This window comes from Drosophila gunungcola (genome assembly GCF_025200985.1).
Source record: "Drosophila gunungcola strain Sukarami chromosome 2R unlocalized genomic scaffold, Dgunungcola_SK_2 000012F, whole genome shotgun sequence".
Classification (NCBI taxonomy): Eukaryota; Metazoa; Arthropoda; class Insecta; order Diptera; family Drosophilidae; genus Drosophila; species Drosophila gunungcola.
Window position 1 is genome coordinate 477,731 of NW_026453170.1, and position 20,928 is coordinate 498,658.

Genomic DNA, 20,928 nt, shown 5'->3' on the forward strand with positions numbered 1-20,928 from the left:
AAGCACACCACAAGCAGACACCACACACAACACAACACACCATCCACACATACACACACATACAACAACAATATATAAATATTACTTACATATTACATTATATATATAATTGATAATAATAATAATGTATCTATATCTATACCATATACAACAATTACCATACATATTACTTCTGTGCGCTTCTTGCGATCTAAGGAATTTCAATAAAAACAAACAAAAATACCTAAAAAGTATAAAACCAGCGAAAAATACAAAAAAATATACAAAAAACAAAAATATAAATCCGTTTGAGCATTTATCACTCTCGGTTTTGGACATGGACATTGGACATTGGACATGGGGGTTCGAGAAGTTCGCTGGCAGATTCGCCATCCATAACCAGTTGGCCAATGGAATGGAATGGAATGGTCAACTGTTTCCTCCTTTCCAATTTTATGGCTAACATCTGCCGATTATGAGCCAGCGGAGTTGGGGACTGGAATGGCTATGGCGATGGCGATGTCGATGGGGATGGCGATGGGGATGGGGATGGGGATGGGGATGGGGACCCACCGAAATGCATCTTGGGAGTGGAACGGGACAGCCGGCTTAAGACAGCCTCAACCTCGACTTCAGCTGGAGCTACAACTTCATCTTCGTTTTAATTTTCATCTGCAGCCGGTTGGCTTTCGCTTCTTTTGCTGGTTTCACTTTTTGTACAATTTAATTCGCATGTGTTTTCGGGTAATTGTATAATTTTTTTAGCCAACTGCAGCCGTCTAGCGTTTTTAGCGTCAATGTTATATGACCCGGAGCGGGTCCATGAAGTTGTTGATAAGTGGGAAATATGACAAACACACATTGGCCTGGCCGCAGGTGAATGGATCGCCGTGCGACAGCGACTTTGTAGTCGGCATCTTGTATATTGGTGATTTATGCATTTTGATTAGCTTGTTAATGGCCCAAAGAGTTTTTCGCGTGCCTGAGGAGATACTAAGCGAGCCAAAAATAGATAAGTCTATGCAGATGAGCCAACGGCTAAAAGAGCCATATACAAATGGCCAGGAAATTGCCATTCCCATAGTGGCTGGACCATATTTGCTTGTGCTATTAACAAAGAATTTGTTTCAAAAGCACACGTGAAGTTAAATCCGTTGCGAAAACAAGTAAATTGCTATTTCTAAAGCTTTAAAAAATTAAGTATACGCGCCATAACGTTCGAATAGCTTTTTGGAAGCTTTTACTTTCAGGGCAGCCAGCTTTTGTCAAGTGTCTGTAGAAAGTAATTTTTAGTATCATAATTTTCGTTTTAAAATTGTTCTTAAAACAAGGGGCATTCTTAATTATGGAAATTTAGATATACAGACATCAGTAATTCTATAAAGAAAAGTAATTATTATTAACCTTGCAGATTATGAACTTTTATTTAAATAAATTATGGTCTACTAAAGGTACCGGTGATTTAAGAAAACATTTCTTATTAAAAATGTGTATAAACATTTAACAAATGTAAACTTGTGATAGGGAATACGGGCACAGTGAGTGATTGCAAAAATTTAGCAATATTTAAACAAATGCTTCAGGAAAAAGTAGTGCTTTTTTGTGATTTGGATTTAGCCACACTTCTTCTTTGAGGTAGTCGAAAGTTTAACGCTGGCCCAAAAGCTCTCAGTGTCGAACGCGGATTTCAGACGAGCGGTGGCGTTAAGAGTGATTTGAGTCGAGAGCCACACAACTGAAGCTTGCAACACACCAAACACACACTTACCGACACGGACACGGCACACGCACACTATCGCAGTGGAGTTAAAATCGAGAACACTGAGCGAAACGGGCGACACAAGTGATTAAAGCTGCTTTCTGGAGTTGGAGTTTGATTCATTGATCGACGAACAGAGTGCGTAAAGGCCGTAAAGTTTGAACTGCAAATACACACACACACACAGTCGAAGGCAGGCAAAAATCCACACACACACACACTCTGACAGTGCGTTACCTGAATAACCGCCGCGCCTACCGCGTTTTCTTTTATCTCACTTCTACCGCCCTCCGCCCACCGCCCCTTGCCCTTCGCCCGCTTAACGGTGTTCGTAGTAGCTGTCAGTGTACGCAGTATCTGTGAGTGTTTGCCCACGCTTGCGTCTGTGTCTGTGTGTGTTGTCTTTTGGTGTTTTCATTTCAAAAAAGTTGTGTGTGCATTTTTCAAAAATAGTTCTCGAAAAATAGTTACGAAAAGGCAAGAAAAGGGAAGCAGGACAAAACAAAGTCTTGGTTATACAATAACCAGTATTTTGATTTTATTTGTGGCAAGCAGAAAGCGTTCTTTTATTACGAGAGGGTGAACATAAACACAAATACACAAGCAATTACGGAGAGACACGCGCACACACTCACAAAAAGTGGAATAACCTTCAAGAGCCGAGCTTGTGCAACTTCCACTTCTCAGCTTTGTAGAGGGCGTGCGGCCATAGCACTAATTATTTATGATTTTGGTTTAGTAGCGAGTTTCGTAAAGTTCATTCAGTGACAGGTTTATTCACTGACAACATTTACCTCCAGCCCCCAACCAGGCGGCCCCAATTTTCAGCCGTTTTCCACCCGTTTCTCCTCCACCACTTTGTACGTGCTGCAACATCGGCTGCGAATGCATTAGAAATTTATACGAATATACATAAATAAGCGAGTGGCGAAGCATTTGATTGAGACCAGGAACCGGACCCCAAAACTGGATTCCACCGCAGCCTTTTCTTCAATTTTCAATTTTTTTGTGCTGAATATCAAATATGACTGCAGTTTCCCGCACTTCGTTAGAGAGTTTCCCGCCCAACAGCCATCAATCCTTCGCAGCCAGCTGAACGGGCCACCGGATCCCTTGGGGCCCGTGGCTAATGCCCGTATAGTACAATGGCCAACTCAGCTCAATTATCATGCTGTATGAAAATGGCCCAGGGCAGTCACAATGGGCCGTAAAATCGCTTTATAGTTTACTCAAAATCCCACAAACTTGGCAAAGTCCTTGAAGTTTTAAACAGTCTTTAAGTACAGCGAGCTCTTAAAAGCTTTAAATCTATTGCTTTAGGATCCCTTAAAAAGTTATTGACATTTAATAACTTCACTAAAAAGATGCGACTAATAGAATACTTATTTTCAATCTCTAAAGAGATTCTTTTTTCCAATCTTGAAGATATACGTTTACAATTATGACTTCATTAAGTGTTAATTATTCACTTAGTACAGCAAGAAATACCATTTTTTTTTTCAATGACAAAAATGCTCTATAAATCATAAAGTTTTATATTTAATGTGCATATTTCAAATGATAAGTTGAATTTTACCACATAATTGGCTAACGATTTTTCAGTTTGGTTTTCAATTTTATTTTTAAGAATTTATTTTCCCTGTCGGGCCCACTGTGCTCGCCCATTCCAGCACCAACTGACAATTAATAATAAGCGTTTTAGCATTTGCCGCCATACAATATGTGTACACATAAACATACACTTGTCTATGGAATTTCCTTAATAGAAATGTAATTTCCCCCCAAACTGGTCCGCGTTATATTGGAGTTATTGTTCGGGCAGTTGGCCAGCTTATTGGGGTCATTCGAGCTGGCCAGGCAGAACAACAACAACCACCGCTGAATGGCACCATTGTCGGAGTATTTGACCATTCACTTAATGCTCCAGCAAACGACATTATATAAATGCACTTGCTTTGGATCCGATCCAAAGAAGAACGAGCTGACTGCTGCAGATTATAATTAGTATTTGGGCCTTGTGCGATAATTTGACACAATTTAGTGGGAGATAATGCCTGGAAAATTGCTGCAATTTGCCGTTAACAATGGCTGCGGGAAATTAATCTCGCTGACGTCACGGCAAACTAAGCCGAGAAGCGGCCGGGCTAATAGCCAATGATTGGAACGCTACACGGCGGCAGACTCGAGGTTAGACCTTGCCTATGACGCATCCAAAGTAAATATAAACGGCAAATATTTGGGCGACGCTGACTTGAAGATACACAAATCGCGGAATGCGGAACGCGGAACGCTCCCCGCCTGGCACTGTTTTCTCTTTGGCCGGATTTTTCGGCTGGCTTGTTCTCGGGGCCAGAGATCAGAAGGCAAAGGACAATGCCAACAACCTGAGCATACAGCGCACACACGGCGTATACTTAATGCATGGAATGTTCGGTTTCGGTTTCGGTCCGTGCCAAGCGCAGCCCAGTTGGATTCGTTGGGACTCCGGTAATGCCAATGTTACTTCCAATGCTACTGGAGCTCCTGTAGTTTTACATGCCCCACGACGCCAACAAAAGCCAAGTATTTCGTGTATTTATTAGTGTTTTTTTTTGTTTTTTTTTGTTTTTCGTTTCTTGGAACCTGCCCAGCTCGGCAGAGGCCTTGGCATGTGGGCGACAATTTCGCATTTATTATGCAACAGTTTGGCGGATTGAGCGTGTAGCGTAAACAAACTTGCTGGCAGCATTATCTGGCCCAAATGAGAACGGGTGCCGAAGGGAGTCAAGTCAGCTTACAGCCCAAAAAAATCTCATACGAGTGAGTATATCCCATACTTTTCATGGTCGAATAGGAAGTACCTCTAAAGAGTGGCAGCAAAATTTCAACTGCATTTTTTACAATTTTCTAATCACTACAAAAATATTAGGTAGTATTTCATTTTATTAATTGTGAAAAGTTGTCTGAATTGACGTTTTTACGTTTATTAAAAACTAATAGGCATGTCTACATGTGAAAAAGGCACTCTATTTAAATACTGCTATCTAATTTATTGTCATAATATATGTAGTATTCAATCAATAATGTCGCATGTAACCATTGGACTTGTTGAGGTAGTGGTAAAACATACTGCAATTTGACAATAAATGAGTTGCAATGACTAGGTTTTTACCTTTTATTGATTTCAAAATTTATGGAATTTGTCGTCTAACTTAAACAAAAATTTGTTTGCCTTTCTTCGTATTGCCTTACCAATTTTCTGTCATTCTTAAACAAATTATATGCCAATAGCCTTCAACAGATTTTCGTATCGTTAAACCAATAGAAGCTCTTTGCCCTGCAATATTTACATTTAAGTCGATTGCCTCCTGCTACTTTTCACTATTTTCCAGTCCCCTCCTCAGGGGAAAGCAGGGGAAAGTAGCAGGAGGAGAGGTGGAAATCATGTCATGCAGCACAGTTGAAATAATGTAATTGACTCGGGCACGCCAACTGGCAAGACAAATCAAGGCGAGGCGAAGGAAAAGCTGGGGATCACATGTGCGCCCATTGGACTTCAGCCAGTCGCTAGTGGGTGGTTGGGTGGAGTGGAGTGGAGTGGGTGGATTGTGATTGCCCAAGCTGAATGCAATCCGAGGAATAACTGCAATGCCAGTTATCGGCCAGAGACCAGCCTGCCACTTGGCTGCCACACTTGTAGCCACATACTGCAGCTTAAAACAAATCTCTTGGCAGCAGACACGAAAAATATTCCAAGAATATGCCACTTCGGTAACTTAAACCTTCGATTAAGAGATGGAAACATGTTTTTATACCTCTATATTTAACCTATACCCATCATATTATTTTTTTTAAATCCATTAATCTTTGATCAAAATGTTTTAGAAGTACTTAAAAAGTACTTAAAAGCCAGCTGAGCTTTGAATTCAGTTTTAAACCAACTGAATCCATAATTTAATATTATTGTGACTCCCCGTTTATTTCAATTTAGTAGCCAACAAGTTAAATTTTTTTTTTAATTGTATAAAATAAATTTAAAATATTTATAATATTTTGCTAAATGAAATTTTTATAAAAAACAAACCACTTCTTTAAGAGAACAGTTTATCAAAAAAAAATGCTTATGCAAATCTGAGAAATATGAGATATTTATTTTCGATCTTTATCTATATTGAGGTAAAAAAAAGTGTGCACATATAATTGTTTTTTTATTATTATTCCGCCTTCATAATAATGGTTTTATCAAAATGGAAATTCCATTGTTAATGACCAATTTCGGTGTTATTTTCACTGTGTGTCAACGAGAATGGCACTTTGTTTATTTGGTCTATAGGTAAACGAGAAGGGAAGGTGGAAGTGGGTGGTTAGCCGGACAAGCTAATCAAAAGGCTAACTCAGTCGAGGCGTCATTTGTGTTTCTGTAAGCCACTATACATTCCTGCAAAAACAACAGAAACGGACATAAGTAAACAAGCAGTATAATATTTGTCAACTTTAAATGCTGGTTAGACCAGTCGAACTTGTATACAGGGTGTCAGTCGAGCACAGAAAAAAAAAAGAAAATAACAATTCTTATGTAAGGCCCGCGATCAATAGCCGATCACGTAAAGCTTTATCACTCTCCTTCCCTCTCACATCTTCGGGGACCCATTACGAACATTTGAATGTGTGCTTAATTGCTTTTTACCGGCTGATCTAGCAATGAAATGACGTTATAGTGGTTGCTTATACAGAATACCTTGAATGGAACTCATTAGCTACAGTGGAAGCTACAGCAATACATATTTTTTGTTTCCAACTTTCTTATCAATTTTGTGTGTTGTGTGTGTTTAAGATGCCAATTTAGATTGGAAAGATTCTTTACAATCTTCATAGAGAAGTCTACTATAAATTATTAACTCTTTTGTACGAAAAAGTAAGTTTAAAAAATCATTTAAAAATTTGTATTAAATTAAAAATTTACAATCGTTAAAAGGCAGACTTTCACAAAGATAAATATTATTCTATTATGTCTTATGTGTTCCTATTTAAAGAAACACCCCTGTTGTAAAGAAAACAGTAGATGGTCAGTTTGGTCATTTTACCAACAATTGTGCTTTTGTAGACAATTCCAAGTTAATACCAACATTTCGACCTTTGCATTTATAACTGATTCCACGAAGTGTGACCAAAACCGACTCACGTTTTTCCATTTTCGTTGGACGCTGAGATCAGCTTTTATTTCCCTACTACGATTGTAGCCACTTGCATTCATTTAACCCAGATAACATACATGTTACCTTCAAATCCACGCTGTTTACTCAAGTGGCTGTGGAAAGTTTTGCATTGTGTGGATGGCACCACTCGACACACATCCATGACAATAGCCGTGATCTGTGCGGCACTATATATAGCCGCTCGATTCCCAAAGAGTCAATTTGGGTCAGAGACTCCCCCTGATCCCTGCTCCCTGCCCCCTGGCATCCGCTGGCGTCCGCTTTCGGTTTAGTTCTGTTCACCTGGAAAGGGCAAAGGGCGCCGTGCTCAACTGGTGGGCGTGGGAGCCGCCCCCTGGAGCGTTTGATATGGCAATTAAGAGCGCAGCTGCAGTTTGCACTTGCCAGCGTTATTAGTTGCTGCTGTTTTTGCTGTTTTTGCTGTTCCTGCTGTTGTTGCTGTTGTTGCTGTTGTTTTCACCTTTCACTCGGCTCGTGACGCACATCCAGCAGGTGTGGAAGCAGGGGGCAGGGTGTGAGTGTGTGGCATCACTGCAGCAGCCTTACGATTACTCTATAGTCAGTGACGGGAAGTGCCTACCTGAAATGCACTATCTTATTTTAAGGGCATTGTGGCACTCTGTTTCATTTATAATAGAATTACTATATCTAAAACGAAAAGTACAAATACCTGTTAGGCATCAAATGTTAACCATCAAATGTATATATTAAGCTTAAACCTATTTAGTCAATTATATTTTACGACAGTGGATGTCCAGCTTGAACATCTTCTCACCCCATGATAAATAATATATTGGACCTCTGCCATCTCTGCAGCCCTATCTCACACTCACACCCTCTGAATAATACGTATTTAGCTCTTCCCCTGCTCTTTTTTTTGTGTTTACCCGCGAATTAAGATCTTCCGTCTACGTGATGACAACTAACGATGACAATTAGAATGTAAATATTTATGGATTTCATTTGGTGCCTTCGCACACACACCGAACTAAATGCTTTTTTGGCGAGGGCGAGGTGTGGCTCGGCTCCAGTCGTGATTCATCCGCGGAGTTCTGGCCACTCGCAGATAGCTTATAGCCCCCCAAACCCACGCACTCGAGATTGTACGGGCTGAAACTGGCTGAAGCCGGACAAAGAGTTGATTGTAAACAAATTGGCCGACCGAAATGGGAACGGCGCAGAACAGGTTATGTTGGGGGTAACTAAATTTAGCCAGTTAAAGACTGATTGATTGGCGAACCGAGTGATGTGCATGGAACTGACTTGATTCGCTTTTCGTATTCCCACAGAGCAATGCGTCTCGACACGAACTCAAATGTGGACTTCAAAGCATTCGAATCCAGCTCTAGCCCATGTGTGAGTACTCCAAAGTGTATACTTTGAAAAGTGGTCATTTCATTACTCTTGGTTTCAGCTCATCAAGTTGGATAATCTGGCCACCTGGGGTGGCTCACAGAAAACAGACACACGGCTGCCGATCACGGACTATTCCAATCTGGGGGGACCCCGGCACAATCGCAGTCCGTTCCCCCTGTCCAAAGATGTCAACAATCGCTTCGTAATCTGGTAAGATCGCCATTAGAATGATTGAAAACGATCTGTGAAGTAGTCTTAACTGTTATTAACTAACTGTTATTAATTATGTCGCTTTTATAACACGTACCTTTGTTATATCTTTAGGGATGGTGACATGACCACTCTGGAGGTGGACGCCATCACAAACACCAGCGATGAGACCCTGACTGAAAGCAATAGCATATCGGAGCGCATCTTCGCCGTGGCTGGCAACCAGCTGCGGGAGGAGCTAAGCACCACTGTTAAGGGTTAGTAAGGGCCTAAAGGTCTTGTTTATTGAACTCTGCTGACTGCAATCTTTTTCTTTCTTAGAATGCCGCACTGGCGATGTACGCATCACGCGTGGATACAATCTGCCCGCCAAGTATGTGCTGCATACGGTGGCACCTGCCTACAGGGAAAAGTTCAAGACGGCCGCCGAGAACACACTACACTGTTGCTACAGGTCAGTTAGTCCTACTTTAGTACTTTCCAATTTAACAAAACGCTACTCTATGAATAGACTTACCTAACTGACTCACCGTTTTAACAGCTGTTCTTTAAATGTTTTCTTAGTTTGAATTGTCTATAGAGACAGTCATTTGTCGATTAGACGTATTTATTTTTTGCGTAGTAAACAAGTGACTAATCTTTAGAACACACCAGAACGAATTAGATTATGGTCACTTTGTAGTCACCAAAGAAGAAAGATAATATATAACATGTTACGAAAAAAAAAGTTTCAAGCTTACAATCTAAAAGCAAAGATAGATCGAAATGCATGTACAAAAGAAGGAAACTGTGACGTAAAGCATAAAGTCGTGTAGTATACATATTTTAATATGAATTATATATGAAGAATTTTGTTTTCTCACATTTTATTAACTAACATTTAATTTTAGCTTTCTAAAAAAAAAAGTTGCTAGTGTTTTGTTTTTCATTGGTCACAACAATGAGAGTTTGGAAAAGTTCTACAGAAGTCTTTTCTATTATTTTCGAATTGAAGTCTTATGGACTCTTGGTTGGAGTTTGGTTAGAACAGATTTCTGTATGCACCCGCGGAAAATGGATAGCTCAAAAATGTTATTAAACTAAGTAACTTTAAAAGATTGTTTAAATTGCGTTAGATTGCAATTAATTAAACTTTAACTTATTAACATTAACTTTAAATGTTATCTGAACGACTCACCTTTAGAAATGTCCTCTGCAAAGCGAAGGAACTGAACCTACACACCATTGCCCTGTGCAACATAAGTGCCCACCAGAAGAGCTTTCCAGCGGATGTGGCATCCCACATTGCCCTGCGTGAGTACCGAATATATTATTTATCCCGACCGAGATCTGTCAACCGATCATAACTATGCTACGAGCAGGTACTATTCGCCGCTATCTGGACAAGTGCACGCTGCAGGTTGTGATATTGTGCGTGGGCAGCAGCGAGCGCGGCACCTACGAGGTCCTGGCCCCACTGTACTTCCCCAGGGATCAGCTGGAGGAGCGCAGTGCCCTGTGGCAGCTGCCCAAGGACATTGGCGGGGAGTTCGGCGAGCCACAGCATCCGGATCCCGACCGCCAGATACGCATTATCCGCAATCCCCAGCACAGTGTCCACATGCGTCATCGTCTGGGTGAGTAAGCAACCAGAAATTATGGTGGGGAAATACACTTTTGGTCTTTGGTGATTTGGTAATATAAAACACATATGTTTTTTTGTTATCAAAAAATTTATTTATTTATTTATTTGAGTAACGATAAGCTTTCAGGTTAATTTTTTTTGCCAAAAATGTCTTCTGCTACAGGTGGTAGAGTATGGCTTTAAAATTTTCAATCGTTATGATATTCTTATTCTTAATTTCTTTTCGCTCATATTTAATCTATAAGTTCAAGATGATTGTTTTTTTTTTTCTGTGCACTTTTCTGATTGTATTGCGAGATTGCGACTTTCGTCACTGTTTTCCCACTGCCCGCTTATCAATCGACTGTCGATGATAAGGACACCTATCATGGCAATGATTCCACATGAGGTATATACAATTCCTTGGTTGACTGTCGATAAGATAAGTGAAACAAAAAGAAAACAAGTGAATAGCAGACGAAACAAAAGCGAAATATATGTGAAATTTGCTGGTCCGCTATGTTGACTGGCTGCCCGACTTCTATGGCTTCAGTTGCGCTGCAAAGTCGGTCGTGTGCGGGTCACTTGGCAGTAGTTGCATTCGATTGGCCCAGACAAAAGTCGCTGTTTTCGTTTTTTTTTTTTTTTTTTGAGACTTTAGGTAATACAATCTATCTTATTTGTCAGTGTTTCTTCCACGAGTTTTCCAAGAACCCAAATCAAATATGTGTCATTAGTCCATTTGAAAGTGAAAAACATTTTGGCATTGAAAACCTAACTCCGCCGATGTCGCAGTTAGTTAATGTCAATTGACTAAAAGCCGAGTGCTCTGAAATCGGTTCTGAATTCGTTGCATACTTTTAGGACAATAATGTATAAATAACCATGAAAACTGACTTGTACAATCCTGTGTAAAATCGGAATTTACTTATTTAATATTGTTATCTTCACATATGGAGCAAAAAAAAAAAATATTTTTAATGGACTTGCATTTAAATCGATAAAAATTCCCAAGGAACTAAATTTGAAAAAAAAACAGTTAAACTGCCATAAATTAGGTACTAATTAGGTACTACTTTAAAATCAATTTTATTCGAATTTTTTTTTTTTTAATTACTTATTAAAACTGATTTGGATTATATATGTACATGCATTTTAATTAAATAATAAGCCCCTATGAAAACAAACATAAATTTACATTACGGGGGTCCAAAAAAAAACGAATTTTAATTTAAGTTATAGGCTTTGCACAGTTCAAAATTTCCTTGAAAATTAGATTTAATTTATTTTCTCCGATTTTTAACTTTACAAAATTATTGAGAACGATTTTTTTTTTAACAAAAACAAGAATATTTTACCAGAGTCAACAGTAAATGCTAATCTTTAGAGCAAATTGCCAATCCTAAACGTCTTTTTTGGAAAAAATGTCTTCTGCTATAGGTGGTAGAGTATGGCTTTAAAATTTTTAATTGTTATGATATTCTTATTCTTAATTTCATTCCGTTCATATGTAATTTAAGTGTAACTGCCCATAAGCTTCCTATCCAAATAAACTTGAAAAGTAAATCTCACCTTAAATTTGATTACACGTTGTTACTCAAGCCATGTTAAGCGAAAGCTAGCGCATTTGTGTTTCGTTAGTTTATCAACAAAAGTTAGTTAACTTGCTTTTGCTGCGCTTATCACGCGGAGTGTCACTCCTGTGTTTGTCCTGGCCAAGTTCCATTCTGGGCCTAAATCATGTCGCCGCAGTCGAGATATCAGCGTTATCAGTTATCTCCCGAGAGCGATGCAAAGCGAGTGCTCGACAAGAGGAGGAATGGCGGGGGCGACACGTGGGGGCGTGGGCAGTTTCCAGTTTTTGCTCAACGCTCGTGCGTTTACCGCTCGCATTGTTGCCTCGCTTGCCAAGAGCTGGCGTTCAGTTCAACTCACATTCCGAAGCGCTGAAGTTCGGACACGATTACAGAAAGTGTTAGCTCTGCGCCGATTATCGAAATCCAGCGCAGAATGATAAACAACTCGTTTGAGTTCTCGTGTAAAGACCATAAGACCCCACGACCCAAATGATAGACAAAGAAAAAACAACTAATTTTCAGTAGACCTATGCTTAATAAGGATATAATCAAAAGAATTATTATTTGGGGAAACATTCCGTGATTTAACAATTGAGTTCCCTACACTTCAAAAGATAAACAAAGATGCAATTATAGTTTACCTATTTAACAAGGATATTAGCTACCTAACAACCGTTTTGGTCGCTTAATATGTTAAACGTTTATTATGCTTTTCAAGTTTACATTTTATTAATTTGTTCAACACAACACACCACCAAATGTATTTATCTTCTGAAACTGAACAAGCTTTTTTTCCCTATTCCAGCCGACGACGATTCAGACGTGAGTCCACACGATATGGAGGGCAATAGCTCGGATCTGGAGTACGGAGCTCGCGATATGAACGGTCTCAGCCTTAATTCGTATAGCAGCGGTTTGCAGGCTCAGCTTCAGGTGAGTTCCATTTAAAAACACCTCGATCGAATCTGAGTGTGCTAATTTATGGAATACTTTGACCTCCCAAACAGCGCGATTTGGACCGGCAGCACCTGCTCAGCGATCGCCCGCGCACTGGAGTTTACGAGAATGTCATATCCGAGGGCGTCGAGGGGGTTGAGCACCAGGAAAGGTAAGTCTGACTTGCTACTTATTAAAATTAAAATTCTACAATTAATATTACAAGATTATCTTGCAAGCTTTGGCATTGACATAAATCGGCATCAATCTAATTTATGTTCTTTGATTTTTTCATATTTACACGTAAGAATCTGTCTAAAGAGTTTGCAATTAGCACATAATCGAAATCGTAAACACGCCATTAGGCAAACGATAATAAGAGTAAAAAGGCTTTCATTTGTTTAATGGGTGAATCATAATAATACTTAGAACCAACATTATAGAGACCTAATCTGGAATTTTTTGATTAAAATTGTTTACACGTTGCTATACCCAAAATGTTATTCTCAAACACAAACTTGTGTCTGCAAGAAATTGCTCTTAACTTGCAGCTATAAAAAGACATTAATTAAACTCAACTTAATTTTAGTTCAGAAACAACTGTTTAACCTAAGTTAAGTAGTTACCCCTTTGAGCAGCTGAGGCACTAGACTCCGCACTGCCTCACACAACTTTCTTGACTGGGTGGGAACACCTGCAGCCTATAAGGCTTCCAAAAGGGCACATAGTATGGCTTGGCCCACCTTCTCCGCCCATAAACACCTCGTCCAGCATATTTATTACTCGAGCATGCCGGAAATATCTTAACCGTCTAGCAAATGCCTTTCCTCTTTCAACCGCTCTATGTAAATTCTGCCGTTTGTCGAAATTTTAGAGACCCGTGGCACGCAACTCGGGAACTCGGGCTAAGGCACAAATTGAATTGAATTCAAGCGGAATAAAGTGGAGTGGTGTAAGGAAAGTGCTTGCCCATCGTCCTGCACAACGCTAATTGAACTGGCCAAGTGTTTTGTGTGCTTTTTCTTGTGACGCAAACTGTGACGTGGGAATATGAAACATTGTGGCGTCATAGTTTGCGTGAAATCGGACAAAAATATTTATAGCTTTCAGGCCGGGCCCTTTGGTGCTGGTCTAAAAATGGGTTCATTACTTTTTTTTTTTTTAATTAATTTTTAATTAAGATGACATTGTGTGGAACACTGTTTTTTCATTGAAATATTTACTCTGGCTTTAGCCTATTTCAATAAAACCAAACAGATTAATATGTAAATAAGGAATAAAGATCAATGCATTTCGCTTTTTAAGCAATTTAATAAGATGTAATACCGTAATACGTGGTGAAATAACCTTTGAGGTAAATATTTATGAATATTTACAAATACTCATACAAGCAGAGATAATGACTGTGACAAAAGCAAGTGAAATGATCCGTTCTAAAGAGCAAAAAAAATGTTGGAGACATTATCTACATAGAGTAAAAAATCCCTGTGTTAAATATTAATATAAGGAATTAAGAGCTTACTAACGTTTAAACCTCAGATAAAATTCGCCTTGAATCAAAGTAATTGCACAGATGAGTTTATCAGAAAAAAAAATAAAGTGTCTCATTAGGATTGTGCTTCGCATTCGTAAAATGCATACTACCCCCAAATATTGTCAGTTCCCCTAATTAAAATAATTAATATGACAGCTCGGATCGGAGTGGAAATGCAATTCGGAATGGGAATCTGTTGGTAACCGGATCGGCCGGTGGCAGTACATCCAGAATATCGCACCGTTGCAGTTCATTGAATGAAACCGCACAAATGCCTTGCACACATTTTGTAGACATTTAAACGTAACATCTCTCAGGCAACTTAATTTATTAAACCGCTTTAATGGAGAGGGGGGGTGCATTGGGTGGGTTGGTGACAAGTGAGCGCCGCTTCCTGGACCAGTTTTTGTTGTTGCCGATTGGTTTTTGAAAGCGTGCGGGGGGAATGCACCCCATTGTGCAGGCGTTTCCTCTTCTGTGCGTTCAATTATTTGCAATCTGAGGTCATCTTGGGCTCATACACAAAAACAATAGGATCAATATTTGATAGAGCATGAAGCACCATATATGTATGTATGTATGTATGTGTATCTGCTCTTTTTATTAAAATTATCGTATTTTCATGAAATTAAATTGAAACGTACCTAAAACGTATGTATCAACAATTTCCATTGTACAATATATGTACATATGTATGTACATGTGCGTAGTATGAGTCAACGGTAATGTTTTTCATGTTTACCGTATTGTTTTAACATTCCATTTTGATGGAAATGTTGCACATTGCACGCATACGTAGGTATTACCGTCTAACTTTATAAGTGTGGGCGAGTGGAAGAACCGAAATAGAATTCGTGCCTTCGCTTTTTGCGCATTTAGCTGCCAACTGACAACGCAAACATTTGAACTGATTTCATTTTTTGGACAGTTTTGTTTTAGACCCAACTGACATTAGTGCAAATAAAGCCGCTAGCATGGTGTCCTTGGGCTATTGCTGTTGCTGCTTTTGCCACTAACTGTTCTTGCTCTTATTCTTGGCATTGGTGTTGTAACTGATTGTCATTGAAGGAGCAAAAGGGCGCACGCTCCGAAAATGAGAGAGTGTTTATACTCTCTCCCCAGTAAGAGTATTATTCACTCAGAGAAAAGAAGAGCTCAAATGCTCACCTCAAATACAAAAATGATTAATTTTTTCACATCATGTTGAGTGAATAATATTTACAGAAGATTAAGTCTTACTTTCGTGTATTTTTTAAGCATCGAAAGTCTAAGAAATTCAAACTGATATGTAACATCATTAAGTTTTCTTACTGTGTAGCATCGTAACGTGGAAGAGAATAAAAGCAAGCGAGAGCATTCTTTTGCTGCGTCGTCGCTACTGCGCCACTCTGTCTCTCCTTCTCTCTCCTTCGCGGCTGCTGTGGGCGGCGAAAAAGATTCAAGAGCAGCCCCACTCGCCACAAACTCGCTCATTCGAAAAGCTCCACTCGCGGCGAACGGACGTGCATCGAGATATATATACCGCAACGGGCGCCAATTCTATATAAATCGGTGATAAATCCATAAAATCGCACAGACCTAAAAGTTGAAAGTATAAAAGAAAAACTATTTTCGCATTTCCATCAGCCGCTTCCGTACAACGCAAAAGTCTGGCCACCAAGCTGCCCAACTAATACTTATTATTTAACAGAAAAACAACACCCTGAGCTATTTATAAGTATTTAGCGAAAGGAAAAACAAACTATTTTGCGTCAATTGAATACGAAATCGGGTTGAAACCGCGGTGAACAAATCAAATCGGGCAGTTAGCTGTAAAAAACCAAATTTCTATTTTGACTTAAAATCGATAAACCGTAATTGTGCGCGAAAGGCGAACGGCGAACTCAAAGGGGAACCAAAAATAGTGCCACCCACCAACAAAAACCAGAAACAACTACAACTACATTTGAAAACCGTTGTAAACTATGACAATGTTAGAAGGAATGACGTCGATTGACTTGGGCTCCAGTCCCATGCAAGAAACCACGGGCGACATGAACGACGTTCTGCCCGATGAGCTCATGGAGACTCCGGAGGAAAGGTAAAGTCCTAGGAACTTGGTACTTGGTGGGGTGAACCGTATTGAAATGTGTCAGTCACCGCCCCTGCTTCGCCCCATGGCTGTAAACAATTGGTCCTCGCCAAGGGTTAATGACGTCAACGGTGGGCGGGAGTGCATTACAGTGGTACTGCTCCAATTCGATCCAATAAAAAATACAATTTGTGAGACACATTTTAAATATAAGGATTTTCATTTTTTGTTGATTTTTTCTAAAAATTTATGTTTAAATTTCAAATGAAATTTTACAATAAAATGTGTTATGTGCAATATGATTTTAAATTTACGCCTTTTTAACGAATATCCGACAATTGTTATAGTTATTATAATAAATATATATATATAAAGTTAAAAACAAATTTTAAAAACTAGTTAGAAATTAAAATGTTTTAAAGTTATTGTTAAGCATTAAGCAATCATGAGAGCTGGGAACAAATTAAGACACAGCATTGTTATACTAACTTCAAGTAATGCACTTCAAGTATTAAGCACCATTTAAACAGAAGTTAAAATTGATTTAAGTTGTTGTTTGGAATCGACTTCAGTGTAATTAATAAAAAGGCCTCTGAAACGGGTTTAACTTTTTACCACCACATAACTCTTCTAAAAGTCAGCTTTAGACAAGTTCAACTGTACTGTTCCCTTGATAGTTGCTCCAAATTCTATTTTTGGAATCGAGCATCCTTTGGTTTTGCCTTGCATTTTGCCCCTGACTGAGTGTTGAACTAAACCAGCCAACCTTCAACCGTTCACCCACTGCATAGTGAACCCAAATAAAACCTTTCGGCCTTGATTTTTTTTCGTACGTGCCAGTGAACAATAACATGCAATGTGTTTGATGCCAGGAAATGTGATCTAATAACGATGTTATTACTTCTCCGTGGCACCCACTTGTTTAAGTGTGAGATTTATTCTATGGATTAGCATTGCGCTTTAATATTCATTGTATATTTCACACGATAATCACATTCAGGGGGCACCACCCACGAAATCCGCATCCGCAGCTGTATCTATATCTTTAGCTGGGCAAACACCAATTTCGAGATTATGATTGAGAATGGGTTCGCTGAGACTGCGTCACAATGCGTCACATTTGGGCATTATCTGTATCTTTATCTGGGTTTCTCTCTGCAGTCGTAAAAGGCTTATCGGTTGCTGCTACCGGAGTTTACTGCGGCACGAGGCGGCAAAACATCACAGCCAATCCCAAATCTGTCTGTTTAATCACAGCATTAAGTCACCTGGAATTGACTCACATTAGTCCGAATTTAGCGTAGACTGAGGTGTTCAATTAGCCAGCTCGAAAGTTTGTATTTCGGCGTGTGGCGTCGAAAGTTGTTAATCAACTTAGCACAACTTTTGCACACCTTTGTACCTCCCAATAGTATATCGATTTTCTGTGCAACTTTTCAAGTGATTCATGGGTAATGAGCGCATAAATTCACTTGCCAATCAGATGCAGTTCTAGATGCAATTAATTGGGTGACCCATTTTCATCGTCCATTCCAATTTTATTTTTTTACTTTTATCTGGCAAATTTTTACCTCGGATTTTAGCTCAGTTAACAAATTGAAATAAGCAGCTAAACATGGGCCTAGCACGCTTATAAAATTTATAATTCGCCAAGCGGATAAACATGATGTTCAGTGCTTTTTGTATTTTGCGAAGTGAATTTCAAGCAGTCGGCCATGGAGAGTTTTCAGCAGCTTCTGGTCGTGACAGACAGTGGGGCATTGACTGCTGTCATTATACGTATATGCTTATATGGCCTGGAATCGCGTGACGCCACATAACAATCGATCGAACTGCTCGCTCCCCCAAGCAACCCCACATAATCGCCGCGTCAGTTGTTATATGCGTAGTACTTGAAAAGTCAAAGGCCAGAGAGTAAACAAAACGAAAGGAACCCTAAATAGAACAAGCAATGCGTGTAATCCATTTTGCAATCGATCTGAGGTTGAATTGTTTGCTTCGAAGATATCAAATTTCTGAGAAAAATTAAAGGTGCTACAAATATTGACTGTGTTCTTTGATTTATTTGACGTCTTTGCTGAACTATCATAAGAAATTCAAAGTCTCAAGTAAATAAGAACTAATTATTATTGTTAGTAACAATATATATAACATATTTAAAATTAAAAATAGAACTACTCTTTGAAGACTATATACTCTTATTAAAAACGCTTAAACTAAAAGTTGCCCTTTAGAATTAAGTGATTCTTTAAGTGATTATTTTAAAAATAACCCATATATGTATGGTACTAACTCTTTGTTTGTTTATTTCCTTTTAGGTACGAGCGTCTATTGCGTCGCGCCCAAGTCGAGGACTTGACGGAGGTCTCGGGCATCGGCTGCCTTTACCAGAGCGGCGTGGACCGCCTGGGTCGGCCTGTGATTGTGTTCTGCGGCAAATGGTTCCCCGCCCAGAACATTGACCTGGAGAAGGTAGTGCTTTTCAGCAATTTCCCCATCCCAATTACTAATTTCCCTTGCTCTTTAGGCCTTGCTATATCTGATTAAGCTACTGGATCCCATCGTTAAAGGAGACTATGTCATCTCGTACTTCCATACGCTGACATCCACAAACAACTATCCGTCACTGCACTGGCTGCGTGAGGTCTACAGTGTGTTGCCCTACAAGTGAGTCCCTTTGTTTTCACTCCTCACCCACACTAACTTTCACTAACTTAATCGTATGTGTAATAGGTACAAGAAGAACCTAAAGGCCTTCTACATAGTGCATCCCACGTTCTGGACTAAGATGATGACCTGGTGGTTCACCACCTTCATGGCGCCAGCCATCAAGGCCAAAGTGCATTCGCTTCCGGGCGTGGAGCACCTGTACTCGGCCATCACAAAGGATCAGCTGGAAATTCCCGCCTACATCACCGAGTACGACATGGCGGTAAGTCGGAACAGGCCATGCATATTTTCTTGCAGTTACTATATAGACTTTTGTGATACCTTTACAGACCAATGGCCTGCATTACTTCAATCCTGTGCCGACTGCCTCGTAGATGGCGGCCATCGTAGCTGTCTAGGACAGCGGGCAGCCACCGTAGCGTATACATACATATATATAGATACACACAGAATTGTGAAGTTTTTATAGATTTTATAGAACGTATTTTGTTTTCTTGATAAGTAATATTTGTTTACTTGCGCATAACTTTCGATGTTGTCGTTTATCGATTGACTTGCCGCAAGTTTTGTTGAACATTGTGTAGCATACTTTTATGGGAGTGGCCGAGTCGCCCGATTCCTCAAACCAATTAGCTAAAACATAAATCGGCAGCCCCAAAAACCAGATAATTGTGTAAAACATTCTTATGAAGTGCATGTAAATTAGTTAATTAGTTGGCATCGGCAGAACAAACCTTGTTAATTCGCTTAAAATAGAAGTTGAACTATTGGTAGGAGATGGAAAGGGTGGATGGATGACTCGTTAACCAGTTAAGATACCAAAAGAAACCAAAAACGTTAGCAATGCTGAACAAAATGAAATTCGATTAGAAACCCTGCATATACGGATATACAAGATTATTCTAAATATTAAATTGATAAATTATAATTGATTATGGAAGGGAAAAGTATATATGAATAAGTATACATATTGTTAGTTATCTTTGCAATTACAAATTGTATTATTAATGTATTAATACTAGAGCTAAAGCGTATGCAGTTTGATCCCCCGATATATACACACACATACGTACTATAATTCAATTGTATTTATACATAACTATATACTAAATATACACAACTAATAAATTAAAACCAAAACCAGACACGAACGAGAAGTCAAATCGTAGAGAAGCAAATATTTTGAAGCTCTGAGAAGTGCAGCAATGAGGCTGCGGAACCTTTTGTAGATACTTACTAGAGCTCACCGTAAGGCCCTCCCAGCAATCGAAACACCAATAAAGAACCTAACGAATAACGAATAACGAGTAATGAATACTGAATACTGAATACTGAATGTTAAATATTCAACTTTGATATGATCATGTTTAGGCGCCGGAGATTTCCAGCTCGAGACACGTCACCTTTATCTTCCATGCACCGTTTGCGCTCAAAAAACCCAGAATCAAAGCCAATAGCACGCCACTGCTATACGTATATATTTGTAAATGTGAGATATATAGGTATATTGTAATTAGTCGAATCAATTATGGCACTCGCTGGCAGTAATCAGAAATCAGAGCCACTTTGAAACCACTGCGCACCACCAATTGAAGAGCCAAAAGACAGCCACAGCCAACACCAGCAGTTGATTTAGCAACTACGCAATTACATGCAAAGTAAAATGCACTCAGGGATTGATTTAAAACAAAAAACCAAAAATCCAAAACGAAACGAAAACCTAAAACTAAAAAAAAAAATAAAAAACCAAAACCAAAACCAAAAGAAGTTTAGATAAACGACAAATGCGCTTTCCTCAAACCACAATCGGCAGCCTGGCTAGTACCTAAAATGAGAAATCAAGTAGCGTTATAGCGAAACACCAAAGTGAGATAGTTTTTGGACATGTTCTTTAAAGTACCTATGCATGTAGTAGGCAGTTCATCCGACAATTATGCCAATTACATATGTATTTTGTATTGCCTCACCAGCAGAGTTTAGAAAAAAATAATCAGAGTGCTATGGGGAAACTAAATTTGCCCCTCTAACAATAATCAGA

At 39.2% G+C, this 20,928-nt stretch overlaps 1 protein-coding gene across 4 annotated transcripts; it reads left to right on the forward strand.

The window, feature by feature from the left end:
- The first annotated feature begins 1,627 nt into the window (after positions 1-1,627).
- On the forward strand, positions 1,628-20,035 carry LOC128255836 (protein GDAP2 homolog). Of its 4 annotated transcripts, XM_052985605.1 has the most exons (13): positions 1,628-1,876; positions 8,223-8,289; positions 8,348-8,499; positions 8,614-8,756; positions 8,821-8,953; positions 9,683-9,792; positions 9,861-10,115; positions 12,485-12,612; positions 12,687-12,787; positions 18,539-18,692; positions 18,748-18,887; positions 18,954-19,152; positions 19,220-20,035. In XM_052985605.1, exons 2-13 carry the CDS (start codon positions 8,227-8,229, stop codon positions 19,262-19,264), a joined length of 1,623 nt encoding a protein of 540 aa, XP_052841565.1. In that variant the 5' UTR covers positions 1,628-1,876; positions 8,223-8,226; the 3' UTR covers positions 19,265-20,035. The 4 variants fall into 4 exon arrangements, with proteins under 4 accessions (XP_052841565.1, XP_052841566.1, XP_052841567.1 ...); XM_052985606.1 differs by lacking the exons at positions 1,628-1,876; positions 8,223-8,289; positions 8,348-8,499; ... (2 more) ...; positions 9,683-9,792; positions 9,861-10,115 and adding an exon at positions 10,634-10,763; XM_052985607.1 differs by lacking the exons at positions 1,628-1,876; positions 8,223-8,289; positions 8,348-8,499; ... (2 more) ...; positions 9,683-9,792; positions 9,861-10,115 and adding an exon at positions 11,992-12,140.
- The last annotated feature ends 893 nt before the right edge of the window (positions 20,036-20,928 follow it).

Coding starts and splice junctions, on each gene's coding strand:
- LOC128255836 (XM_052985605.1), top strand. CDS start 8,227: ATGCGTCTCGACACGAACTCAAATGTGGACTTCAAAGCATTCGAATCC. Junction 8,757..8,820: donor GCTAAGCACCACTGTTAAGG/GTTAGTAAGGGC, acceptor TTTCTTTCTTAG/AATGCCGCACTGGCGATGTA. Junction 9,793..9,860: donor GGCATCCCACATTGCCCTGC/GTGAGTACCGAA, acceptor TGCTACGAGCAG/GTACTATTCGCCGCTATCTG.